The sequence below is a fragment of the Falco biarmicus genome, chromosome 5, assembly GCF_023638135.1.
Source record: "Falco biarmicus isolate bFalBia1 chromosome 5, bFalBia1.pri, whole genome shotgun sequence".
Lineage (NCBI taxonomy): Eukaryota > Metazoa > Chordata > Aves > Falconiformes > Falconidae > Falco > Falco biarmicus.
Window position 1 is genome coordinate 57,536,434 of NC_079292.1, and position 12,286 is coordinate 57,548,719.

The 12,286-nt window shown below is 51.5% G+C and overlaps 1 protein-coding gene across 2 annotated transcripts; it reads left to right on the forward strand.

Moving 5' to 3' along the window:
• Positions 1 to 4,478: 4,478 nt before the first annotated feature.
• Positions 4,479 to 9,361, forward strand: DNAL4 (dynein axonemal light chain 4). Of its 2 annotated transcripts, none has more exons than XM_056341782.1 (4): positions 4,479 to 4,550; positions 5,896 to 6,120; positions 6,982 to 7,065; positions 8,201 to 9,361. In XM_056341782.1, exons 2-4 carry the CDS (start codon positions 6,049 to 6,051, stop codon positions 8,363 to 8,365), a joined length of 321 nt encoding a protein of 106 aa, XP_056197757.1. In that variant the 5' UTR covers positions 4,479 to 4,550; positions 5,896 to 6,048; the 3' UTR covers positions 8,366 to 9,361. The 2 variants fall into 2 exon arrangements, with proteins under 2 accessions (XP_056197757.1, XP_056197756.1); XM_056341781.1 differs by having other exon boundaries at positions 5,899 to 6,120.
• Positions 9,362 to 12,286: the final 2,925 nt, after the last annotated feature.

Consider the following 12,286-nt stretch of genomic DNA (forward strand, 5'->3'; position numbering starts at 1 on the left):
AGGGCTTAAAAGGTGGAGACAACAAATCAATGGCATTGCTGGCTGGAAGACGCAATTACAATGACTTAAACATATTGCTTGCTTCTAAATTAACCAGGAGCACTCAGGAGAAGTCCTGCGCCTCTCTAAGGGCAGCTGGCTGGAAAACAACACATCACATGAAGAACAGAGGAGGAACAACAAAGTTACTATTGGGGGTGTAAAGAAGGAACTTTTTAACGACCACCCAGAGAAGGTTCTGTGGTCTGGGTAGGTCTGCTCAGCTGGGATGCTGCGTTGTGTCCGGATACCTAAGATGGGGTGGGAAAGAAACGGAGGAAACCCAAGAGGTGGGCAAAGCAGAGGCAGGGGACACATGGCGGTTCAGCGGGCGCTGGCACCAGAGGAGGTGGCGGGGGAAACAGGTGGATGCAATGGATACCACCGGCATGGTCTCTATCTCCCCACCAAAGGGCTGTTAACACGCTTTGAGGGGAGGAACGGGACTACCATTTCCCTTCCTAACCTCCAGGACTCACCGCTGCTTTCTGCAGGCCAAGGACTTAGCCAGACTCAACCACCCTGCCCTGGAAGGGCTTTGGCCTGCAGTGGCGATAACCAGGTCAAACATGGGAATGGGAAACCTTCAGGTCTGATGGCTACTAATTATCAGGTTTGAAAAGAAAATGCTGCAGTTCCTGAACTCCTTCAGCCGTTGCCTGGCTTTCCAGAGGGCACCATCAGCCATGTAGGCTCTGCCTCCCTGGGGACATGGGCAGCCCTGGGACCCCCACCTTGGAGTGGGCTTCGGGGAGCTCTTGTGCTCCCTGACACCTGCAGCCTCAGCTTTGGGCTCACAAGTCACAGGTCCCTGTGACATGTCAACCTCCCAGTCCCCTCAAACAAGGTCAAGCCAGCCCATACTTTGTTGCCAGGAGGTGACACTTTCAAAGACCCCATTACCTGCACTGCCCTAGCAATGGGGGGCTGCCTTAATTGCCTTCTTGTGCTCCCCCATCCTGTCGGGAGCCTCCTGCACTCCCTCCCGGAGCCAGGAAGGCTCATTAAGACTCGTGCAGCGCCTTGCACGGGGAATACGCTGTGCTTCCAGAGCATCTGGTGCGGGAACGGCCCCCGCATGGCTGCTAATGCTTCAGCAGCAGACCTTACCAGAGGTAGCAGCTGTTACTAGAGGTAGTAGCTATAGGACCACACATGGGGCGCTGGCTTGTCCAGCAGACCAGGGGATCCACCTGTCTCAAAACAGGTTGCTTTCTCCTCTGGAGCAGAGGGCTGGGCTGCTTTCAGCAGCTGTTTCTGCACACCAGTGTCCTCATCCCTGCCTTCCCTCAGCTCAACGCAAGACATTGGGGCTCTGATCCAGTGAAATACGGCATCAGCATCCTCCTGGGACCTCCTGAGCACGTCTGCCTCCAGAGACCTGCAACCATCTTAACGCACCCTGGTACAGCTGTAGGGCGGACCTCAGTGTGTCCCATGTCCCCAGCCCGGGCCCTCTGGTACTACCCAAGGCTGTGTAGAGCAGTGCCCAGCCTCCAGGTTGCAGCCGAGAGGCAGGACAGCAATCTCTAGCCCCCTGCTTTATTGCAGAGAGGAGATGGGGCACAGCAGGGCCTGTGCCCATGGGGATGATAGGGAGGTCTCAAAACCTGACCAGAAGCAGCCACGAAAAGAGAGAGTCTGTGGGTGCCCTCCACCTGATGAAAAGTCAGCCTGCTGTCCAGTCTCTTCCTACCATTAATGATGGAGATAGCTAAAAAAAAGGTGGGGCAGTGTATATATATATAGTGTGTGTATATGTATATACATATATATACATATTGCAGACAGCAGCTACATTTCTGTTTCTCAGCCAAGGAGTACTACACAATCTAACGTCAGGTGGCAAATGGCACTTCTTTTTTTTAATGCACTTCACCGTGGCTGCCAAAGGCAAAGGGCTGGAAGAGTTTTCATCTGCGATTAGTGGCAAATAAGAAAGGACCACCCAGAGCAGAGCAATGGTCAGAGGTCCCTACAGATCCAGAGAGGTGAATCAGGCCCTTGCTCTGAATTTACCTTCACCTACAGATGGGCACATGGTTGCTCAGTATGGAAACTAAAGATGGGGTGACATGAAGCCAGCCATGTATCTGCCTTTTGTACTAGCAGCTAAGGGACCAGTACATTACCTGTGTCAGCCTAACAAGGCTTTGAACAGTTTGCAGCGTTGTAGAGAGGCAGCCTGCAGAAACCCCGCACTTGAGGGTCTAGAAATTAACAGCTCGCATTTTGCTAAGCCACAGCAGATGGAGACAGGCCAGTAGGATGCTCCCCTTTGTCAGGAGGCTTCTCTACCTTGCAGCCCTGCTGTATAACCCACCACATTCACAAAGAACACAGCAACATGGTGTTCCTATCTTTGGACCCTCTACAGTTTTGGGTTTGGCCATTTTCCCTTAGCTTTTCACCTAGGAACCACTGATGAATAATCCTTTCAACCAGCCCCACATTTCCCAAGGAAAACACTCCCTGGGGGACACACTGATCAAAACCAAAGCACATTTAATTGAACCCAGAATCACATATGCATGCACACTCCCTCCCCCAAACAGAGGCATATCATATGCACACAAACACACCAGCTCGTTCCGTCTTGCTGCTTAGTAGCAAAAGTGGGTGAACTACACAGGGATTAAAGCGTTAAAAAAAACACAGCAAGAATACGATGCTTGAAAGCACTGTGTCCCTGGAGAGATTAGAGTAGCTGCCTGGAGATAAAGTAATGATGATGGAAAGATCTTCCTTGCAGAGATTCTATTCCTAATTATCTCCTCTGCAAAAGAAAAAAAAAAATGATCTCCCAGCTTTTATCTGTCTCCTGACAATTTTAGCTCTGTGCCTGCCTCGTTGCAAGAGGCCGATGCTTGCAGAAAGGAGGAAGGAGAAGGAATCGGCACAGGAGGCAGGAGCGGTAGGAGAATGAGAGGGACAAGAGGCAGCGCTTCATTTCTGTCACAACCAGCAGAAAAGGCAGAGGGACAGATGAACGATCACCGCAGCATTGTCTTTCCGAACCCAAACTCAGCTTTGCTGCGTTTTGTCAGGCAAACAACAACCAGGTCTGATTCACTGTTACACGAGCAAAAGAGACAATAAGATGTCTTCCGGGGGGGCGGGGGGGGAAGGGGGCTTTGAGGTTATGGTGAGGGAAGAGGACTTTTTCCACAAGCTGGCAGGGGCAGGAAAATGCCCAGCTTGTTCCTCCCCCTCTTTTTTCCTTCTCAAGACAGCTAGAAAGCAATTATTCTTTCAGCAGCCAGCCGGCAATGAGGACATTTCAAACGTACACCAGCCAAAAGACCACACAAAAGATCAGGCCCACAAGCCACTCTGCAAGACAAGGATGGGCCCTGACGGAAACCTGGGCATCACGCCCAGCAGCTAGGGCTTTGCACAGGAAGTATTATTCTGTAGCTTGCTGCTTCTCCACCTGTATTAATTTCAGATGAATATGTTCCTAGACTCCCAGGAAACTGTTTTAAGCCCTGTTTTATAGGGAATTGGTGTTTGGCTAGCAAACACAGGCTTCCTAGGGAGCCCAGAATAAAGGAAAGCCTCAAAGCAAACAGGCATTACAGATAAAAAGGCCACGGAGGGAGGCGATGAGCTCAGTAGGGATGGGGGTCAGTATTACAGGAGCTGTTTGCAAACTCATGACCCATCCTCGCTTTCTCCTTCTTTCCAGTTGCATCAAACTTTCCAGATGCACCCAGTTGCATCGCAAACACAAGCGGCTGCCTTTCCCATGCAATGAAAACACATGAACTGCCCCAAACCACTCCAGTATTTATCCCTGTTTAAAACAAAAGGTAGAACTAGGCCTCAAAGGGGTTTTAAGTCAGAAAAATGCAAAGTCTCCAGATACCTGGCGATCCGGCAGCGGGTGCAGCTCAGAGCCCACCCCTGCAGCCTGCCCTGCCAAAACCCACCCCGGAGCCTTGGAAAAGGCGGGAAGGCCGAGAGTCCCCTGGAAGCCCCTTTGCCAAGCCCGGCCAAGGGAGGAGACAAGGCTCCTCGTCGCCGCCGGCAGACGGCCCCCCCCTCCCAGCAGCTCCTGACCGGCGCCGGCGGCGGCCCACGAAGGGGGTGGGCACAGGGCCCGCCCCGCCACTCGCGGAGCACAGCTGTGGCTCCTGCGGCCACGCAGGACCGGGGTCCCGGACCCTTTCCACTCGCTATGGCCGGGCTGTTTCACGAGGCCCCCCGCGGTGCCGCCACCGCAGCCCCGGGCCCTCCCGCACTGCTGCCACAGGCACCGGGCCGCGGGGCGGGGGGCGGGGCGGCGCAGGACAGGCGCCCCACGGCCACCCTGCCGTCCCCGCCGCCGCCCCAAGCCCCCGCGCCGTCACCCGCAAGGCAGACAGCCAATCAGACACGCCGGGCGGCCCCCTCGCATCCAATGGACGGCGAGGTGGGTGGGACTTCCTGCGCCCGTTGCTACGACAAGTCACGGGTCTTCCTTAGCAACCGGTGCTTGGGCGGCGGCGCGGGCCGCGGTGGCGGCGCAGGTGAGGCCAGGCCCGGAGCCCCCTCGTCCTCTTCCCCCTGCTCTGCCCGGGGCTGCTCGCTGAGCCCTTTCCCTCCTCGTTCCCTCTCCTGGGGCTGAGGGCAGCGGGCTGGCGTAAGGGGGCCGCTGAGGGTGTGCGGCCCGCTCAGGCCGTGTTCCGGCGCTCCCCCGTCCCGTCCCGCAGCCCTTGGTTGTGCCGCGGAGGGAGCTTGGCCTTGCCGTGCCCGGTGGCTCCGATCCTTGCCCCCCACCTCCGGCCGGGGCTGTGGCGTGGCCTTCCGGGCCCACGGCTGGCGGGCTGCCCCCCTCTTCTAACCGGCGCAACCGTCTGTCAGCGGCTTCTGCCCAGGGAAACCGCCGCTGGCCCGTGGGGGCACCCCCGGCGGCCTACGGCCCTGAGCACCTGCCGGCGGCAGGCTGGGTGTTGAAGTAGCTCCCGGGGTTTGCCCCGCTGCGGGAGGCCGGTGCCAGTCAGGTGGAGGTTCTGTCCTGTGGAGGCTGTTGTGGGGACATCTACAGGTCCCGTGGTCCCTGTGTGAAAGCTGGTCATCTTTTAGACTCTGCTTTAGCCAGCAGCTGTACACACTCTGCATAAATGCTTGGTCTGTGTGGCGTTGCCTGGCACCGTGTTCTGTTTTCCCCTTAATGTGAGATCACCCTTGCTTCCTTTAGGTGGGAGAGGAAGGTGGTTTGTTCTGGATGAAAGAACCAGAGGGAAGACTGTGGTGAAATGTTCTGAACCTGCCAGTCAGATGGTGCTGTGCCTCTGCATTGCCCAAGATGAGGCTGGCTGGTAATTAGGCCCAGAAGCACAGTCCAGCATTTTCCCATATGGTCCTCCCCAGCTGACAAATGTTCAGGGATATAAGGAGCAAATGTACAAACCAGACCAAGATGTTCCTGTTAAGCATTTCCGTCCAGACATGTACACTGATCCTGTTCCTAAAATACTCTTACTCTTTGCTTGTCATACGCAGTTTGAAAGTCTCGCAGATAATAGTGTCCTGGGAGAACCTTTTTGGAATTAATCAATAGACATAATGGCTGATGTATTGTTCTCCCTTCCCTTGTTGGAAGCTGTACTGTTACTTGGCTTTTTCCTCCGTGTCGATTGGTGCTTCTGGGAAGTGCTGTGCTCTTGAAGCCTTGTTTGTGGAAAATGATAAGTTTTTAAAATTTGTTTGCATTAATGGTCTGTAAGATAACGCTCTTAAGTGCATGGCTTGTGAAGATGGTACTGAGAAACAGCAAGTAAGCAGGATAGGACAATATTCTCATAATAATTTTATTGGCCTTCCATTTTAATTCAAAGCTTTCTTTCTCTTTCATGTTTGTTTTTGTTCAAGCAGTGTCCTCTGAGCTGGAAATTTTCCCCTCCTGCTGAAGCTGCTCTGCCTGTGTTCACAGAGCTGTGTTCCTCTCAGCTGCCTGTGCCGCAGCACCTTGCTGAGCTCCAGGCCATCCCCGCTGCCCCTTCCCGGGGTCACTGTGGAAGTACCATGGCAGACACCGGGGAGGGGAAAAAGGAGGAAGCTGACTATAAAAGACTTCACAGCTTTCCACTGATTAGGGTAAGAAGAGGGATGGATTACGCATTTACCAGTGTTACAGACAAGAAATTCTACATTCATTCTTACCAACCTTCCAAACTAGAATTTCTCCCACTGAGTAGCTGCTGTGAGAATGTACCGGTGGTCCTGTGGAGGGATCCTGGTCATCACTGCTGCTTTCTCCCTGTCCTTGACCTCTGTCAGAGAAATTGATTAGCACCATTGTGTCCCCTGTCTGTTCTGTGTACTGTGCTGCCCCGTCCCTCTCCCCTCAAGTTAGCCAGGGGAAGCCTGGGGCAAAGTGGTTGTCTAATAGAATGAACATGCTGCCTTTGGAGCCTTCTCCTGTGTTGTGGATGCAGCTTGCTTTTTATCCTAGAGGAGCTGGAGTAAGAGACCTTGCCAGCCAGCCAGCCGAACAGAAAGAAAAGTCCGTGTAATTTAGACTTTATGCTTACAGCAATAATTAAGGACTGTGATTGGAGCAGCATTAACATGCTTTCCCTTCATCTTCAGAAAAACCGACAGATGTATCTATCCTCTCCTTTAAGCTGTGCTTACTTAGTGCTAGTCTTAATGTTAGGTAGAGAAGAATTCTGCATTGCTGGTGCAAAGGGGCACTTGTAATGCAGTAAGCCATTTTCCTATTTACTGTTCTCTGAAACAGTGGAAATGCTTGGTGTATGGACAGGCCCCTGTTGTTGGTGATGCCCCCCACCTTGAAGCAAGCATTAAAAGTTGCAGGGACTAGCTGCCTTTTGCCCATACCCAGCAGTCTAGACCCCTGCTATAGTCTGTGCAAAAGTAATAGCTACTTACTGTTGTCTTGTGTCTAGCTCTTATTTTTCTGCTTAGTTCCTCTTGTTTGTTTGCTCTTTCCAGCACACTGACATGCCAGAGGAGATGCGTGTAGAGGCCATGGAGCTGTGCGTTACGGCATGTGAGAAATACGCCACCAACAACGAGGTACTAGCCAAATCCCAAAATGGCCAGCCTTCAGTTGCTGTGGCTCAGGAAACCTGCAGGAGCAGGGCTAAGGGTGCAGGGCAGAGTAGAGTCAAATCCTGACATCCTATTACTCTCTGCACTGAACAAGGTAGGAGGCAGCAAAGAGCTCGGCTAGATGTTGGATTCGGTTCCTTTTGTCAGCAAGATCCGTACTAGCACTTTGCTTTCCTGCAGGAAGCAGAGATTAGTAGCGATGCTGCCTCCCAGACTGTTACGCCTTCCTGATCCTGCCTTGCCTGTGACATGCTTCTAAATGTTCATAAAATGTTCTGTGTCCTGAGGGCTTGGTTCAGCACTGTGTGGAGACTCCTGTTTTGGGGATGAGTACAGGAAAGTCTTTGAACCTTTAGGTACAGTCTGTTAAAGTCTTCCCTCTCAGCTTTCAGCCTCTTGAATGAAATTACTTGAGATCATATAAATGGGGGAGTGATGTAAAAGTTACAGTCTTTAGAAATGTTGCCCTTAACTTTGAGAACCAACGATAAAGAAAAACACACCTTGCTTCTTGGGCAGGGCACGGGCTGCCTGTTGCCAGAGCAGTTTTGTGTTGGAGCAAGGCAAAGATACAAAGCCAGAGATTCCTTCTGTCCCATCCTACCTGAGACGCTGCATGTCACTGCAAAATCTTCCTCTCCTTTTTTTAGATCAAGCAGGGTGTGATCTGGGAGAAGCAAGCCTTTTAAAAGTTAGCCTAGTTTCAGTGTTTTGGTAATTAGCTGGAGTAAAAGAAAATATGGACTCCTGTAAAAATAGTCACAGCTTAGTGACCTGAATCTTCTCTCATGCTCACTACACCCAGCATAACTCAATCAGCATCTAAATCAGAATTCTTGCTTCAGACTGTGATTGCTAGATGCAGTTCTTTATAATTTCTCCTAGCTGCTGTGTCAGAGGCTGATGAAAACACAAAGACCTGTTTTAGCCTTGGGTGTAGCTCTGGGGAGGTCCCAGTTCCTGAAGTGCAGCTGCTATAGCCTGTTGCCCATGACTTGAGTAGTTGTATTAAAGGGAGAAGATGACTAGGGGGATGTTTGCATAAAAACTCACTCCTTGCTCTGTCTCACCCTATGCTCTCCTCCTTAACATTCTGCAGAGTGCTGCCAAGATGATCAAAGAGATGATGGACAAGAAATTTGGGTCCTCCTGGCATGTGGTGATTGGGGAAGGTTTTGGCTTTGAGATCACTCACGAGGTGAAGAATCTGCTGTACATGTTCTTTGGTGGCAGCCTGGCTGTGTGTGTCTGGAAGTGCTCCTGACGTCTGGCGGGGTCCCATACAAGAGATTTCTTGTACGCTGCATTCAAGAGATTTCTTCCTTCTCTTGACAGTTTTGTACAATCTGGAGGTGGGGCTTTTTTTTTTTTAATAGTTAAACATCAAGATTTTTTTTTCATACTGACTTAACAGTTCCATGGGATACATATAGTTGGTGCATGTGTATGTATAAACTTGCTAAGCTGTCCTGTCCTTGCTTATAGGATTTCTCATCTGTCTGTGGCTCTTTCTGGGGTGGTTGAGCCGAAGCAGGAAGGAGATGGGGTGTAGGTATCTCACGACACGCTGCAGAGCCGTGTAGCAACGCTAGGAGGGGGAAGCAAAAGAGAAAAGGTGCTATCTAACCCTACGGGGGTTTTTGTCCTCCCACTTGTTCCACGTCGTGCCCTCTCTTCTCTGCCTTCCCTGCTACCCTGTGGTATGGCTCTGACCGGCACCTGTTTCTCCTCTCTCTGAATGCTGAGCATATCTTCTTTCCCCCTCGCTTTTAAGATGTCCGTATAGAACTGGCAGTGCCAAGGGTCCCCATGGAGGCAGACTGAGCTCGCCCTTCCCCATTTCTTTTGGGAGGGCACAACAGCTGAGCTGCCTGGGTGTAGGAGGTTGCTATGCAAACTGCCCCCTCCTTTCTCACCCACCACACACTGAGATAGCATGAAAACACAGGCAGCTGACGACGCCTGGGGAGTGGGTGAGAACTCTTCATAAGGCTCGAATGCCTCCCTGTCAGTTCTTGGGGGTGTTGTAAGTGCTGTGTACTTTCAGCATCTTGTTTGGAGGCTGGTAGAGGCTCCATGTGAGATATCACTTGGTCATCACAAACCTAACGTCTTTTTGGACTTGCATTCTTTTAGTCTGTTTCATTTTTTAAAGCTGTCAGTGTTGGAGGATGGAATGAACGTAATTGTATGTTACGTATATGGCTTATTTATATAAATCTGGGGAACTGTTTTTACAATAAAAATTTAGTAAAATGTCCTTTTCTGTGTGTTCTAAAATGAAAATCTCAAAGTGGAGCACAAGAAGGAAAAGTAGTTCAGGAAACACAGAAGTAAGTAAGCAATGGTATCGCTCAGGTGGGGGACACTGGCAAGTCTCCATCCTGCATGTTGTGTGACCAGGTGACTCATAGGTACCAGAGACGTGGTCATCCTCCCTATTCAGTTCCTTTCACCAGTGCAAGCCGTGACGCTGAGGAAGGTTGCCAGGCCCTCAGTGCTGCTGACCAAAGTCATCAGTCCACACAGCTGTCTAAGCAGTAGCAGCAAGGGAGTGTTCCTGTGTCCTCTGCCCAGCCAGTATGCCCCTGCTCTGACCTTTGGGGTCTCATATGTGTGGCTTCCTTGATTTTCAGACTTTCTTAGCACCTCACCAGCAGTACTGCTGGCACCTCATGTTTTGTGAGAGGCCACACTCTGGCCCATAGTTCAAGTCTGAAGGACCTTTCTGCGTTAGTGCCTGTGGTGGATCAGAATGGTGGAGGGTCTTACAAATCCTTTTGTCCCTTCTCTGAACCTCAGTGTGATGCTAGAGATGTCCTGCCTCCGTTTTATCTTCATCAGGAGCTCTTGTGTAAGCCAGGAATTAGAGTAATACGAAGACAACCAGAAATTATTTCAAATTTGGACCATCTGTGCTGGCTAGGCCTGATGTCCTCTCATATAATTCCTTATTGATCAGGTGGAAAGGAATTGCAGGGTAGGGGGAACACAACTGGTATCATAAGGTAGTTGGTATCACGATACCTGCTCTGTGTGGCAGACCACAGTGGCAGGATTGCTGTGCAGTGTAGAAGAGTCCAAATCCTTTGAGCTTGGTGTGGTTGCTCTGCTTGCTCCAGCTGGCTGCCTTTACATGAAGATAGCACTGTTGACTGGCAGTTTCTGCAGGTGGAAAAGATTATTTTTCTCTTCCACAGCTTTCTGTCTCCTCTGGGTTCGGAGGAAAAGGTAAAGCCAGTGTCTTTGCAGTGCTCTGCATTGGAGCATGATGATACCTTCAGCCATACTATAGTTGTTGTAATTGTGCCTCTTTAACACTAATGAATAATTAACTGCTGTGTGCATATGCACAGATGTGCTGGTCATGGGCATCTCTGCAGGGTCGTGGTGACCTGCAGATGATCACAGGGAGCTGCTTACCTCAACACACAATCTTTTGGCCTCGCTGCCAGTTTGTTATCTCTCTGGCTGCCAGCTGACCAAAGCTGATGTCTCCATGACCTGCATGGGCAATAAGTGAACGCTGACTGCTCCTCAACCTTCTCGAAGCATCAGTGTGCATGTGCAGAGTGAGGTGAGAGCTAGGTGTGAATTTGCAGCAAGTCAGGTCCCGCACTGTAACTCCCCCAAGGTAAGTGCAAGGTAGCTTACAGGGCAGCAGCAGGCTGGTTTTGTTTCCAAATGTCACAGCTTTCCTTCAAGAAGTTACCACGAAGGAGCCGACCCATTTTAGCTGGTGTGCATACCCGTCATTGGCACTGTATGCAAAACCACAAACCTCAACCTCCCAAAATTCAGCTGGATGTGAAGGCCCCTGCTCCAAGGCAAGAGTTCAATAAGATCAATTTTCCTGCCCGTTGCAAGTGGAGCCATGCTGTGCTGGCCCTTGTGTGTTAGGAGAAAGACTTCCGCCCCCCTTTTGCTGTGGAACTGGCACATTTTTGGGCATGCCTGTAATTTTGCGGGGACTACAGTTCATGGATCAGAGATGGCCCCTTGTCCTGTGTTTTCTTGCCAGAGACCCCTCTGTGGATGATGCTTTGGAGCCTCTAGGGCCTAGATGCTTTTGGCTATAAAGCTGCAGTCTCTTGCTGAAGGATTTCTACTTTACAAATTTTCAGCAGAAAGCTGGGGAAGCTGGCAACAGGTGGCTTGCTATTGTGTTCTCCTCTCCCTCTCATCTCCTGTCCCCTGCATCTTGCTGCCATTACCCATCAAAGCATCAGGCTGAGTCAGATGTAGAAAATGAGATGAAAAACACAGGGTGATGCATCGGTGCCAGCCAGTGACCCTTCCTATCCGCCCATCTCAGAGGGCTGTGCTTCGTGACTTCATCCCTCCCCACTGAGGGGAGATGGGCAGCATCATTATCAGCTGCCGGGGAGTCCTGACTTGGTGCCAGCAGTGGAAATGTCTCCGGATGTACGGCTCCTCCTCCACCCCAAGGGTGACTCGAACCTGCTGTGACGCAGGGGGAAGGCGCTGGGAAGATGGAGGAAGAGCTGGAGGGGGGAGATGGGAAGAAAGAGGTGCAAACTCAACTGCTTCTCTGAGATGATGTCATGGCAACAAAGCAAGTCGACGTGCTGTCAGGCGATCGGGGCAGGCTTTGAAGCTCTCCAGCTCTTCCCTGTTGCTGTGGGCTCATGTCTGACTCGCTGAAAAATCTTTTGGTAAATATTTAATGTCAGCATTGAAGTCTTAAGTGGGCAAGTGCCCCACCTAATGCCCCTGCCTCCACTTTCCAATGGGATGCTAAATCAGGGCAGGGGTAGGATTGCAAGTTCCCCCAGCCTGGGGAGGGACTGCCCGTCAGTAGGGTGGCTTCAGCCCCTAGGGTCCCTGTCCCTGTCTGCCTCTAGGATGTGGAGGTATCTATCCCCCTCAACCCAGTTTGGAGCTGGTTTGGGGCACTGAAAGGAGGAGGGTGTCTCCCTCTCCCCTCAGTCTCCCAGGGCTGGCTCTGGAATAAAGAAATCTGTGGCCCTGCTCTGGGAGCCGAGCCCAGCTCCTTTGATGAGAGTGGTTAGCACGTGGGTTTTGTTGGTGTATTTTTTCACTAAGCAATGACCTAACGATCCTGTGTTCCAGCTACAGCTCCTCCTAGGCGCCTTCTTTCCAAACCGTACATCCAGACTGGATCCAGCAAACCTCCCGGAGCAGTGTGTTCCCTTCCCTGGGG

Bases quoted from the DNA above. Each gene is read 5' to 3' on its own strand.
- DNAL4 (XM_056341782.1), top strand. From the start codon at position 6,049: ATGGCAGACACCGGGGAGGGGAAAAAGGAGGAAGCTGACTATAAAAGA. The intron at 6,121-6,981 runs GTAAGAAGAGGG...TGCTCTTTCCAG, and splicing joins ACAGCTTTCCACTGATTAGG to CACACTGACATGCCAGAGGA. The intron at 7,066-8,200 runs GTACTAGCCAAA...AACATTCTGCAG, and splicing joins AATACGCCACCAACAACGAG to AGTGCTGCCAAGATGATCAA.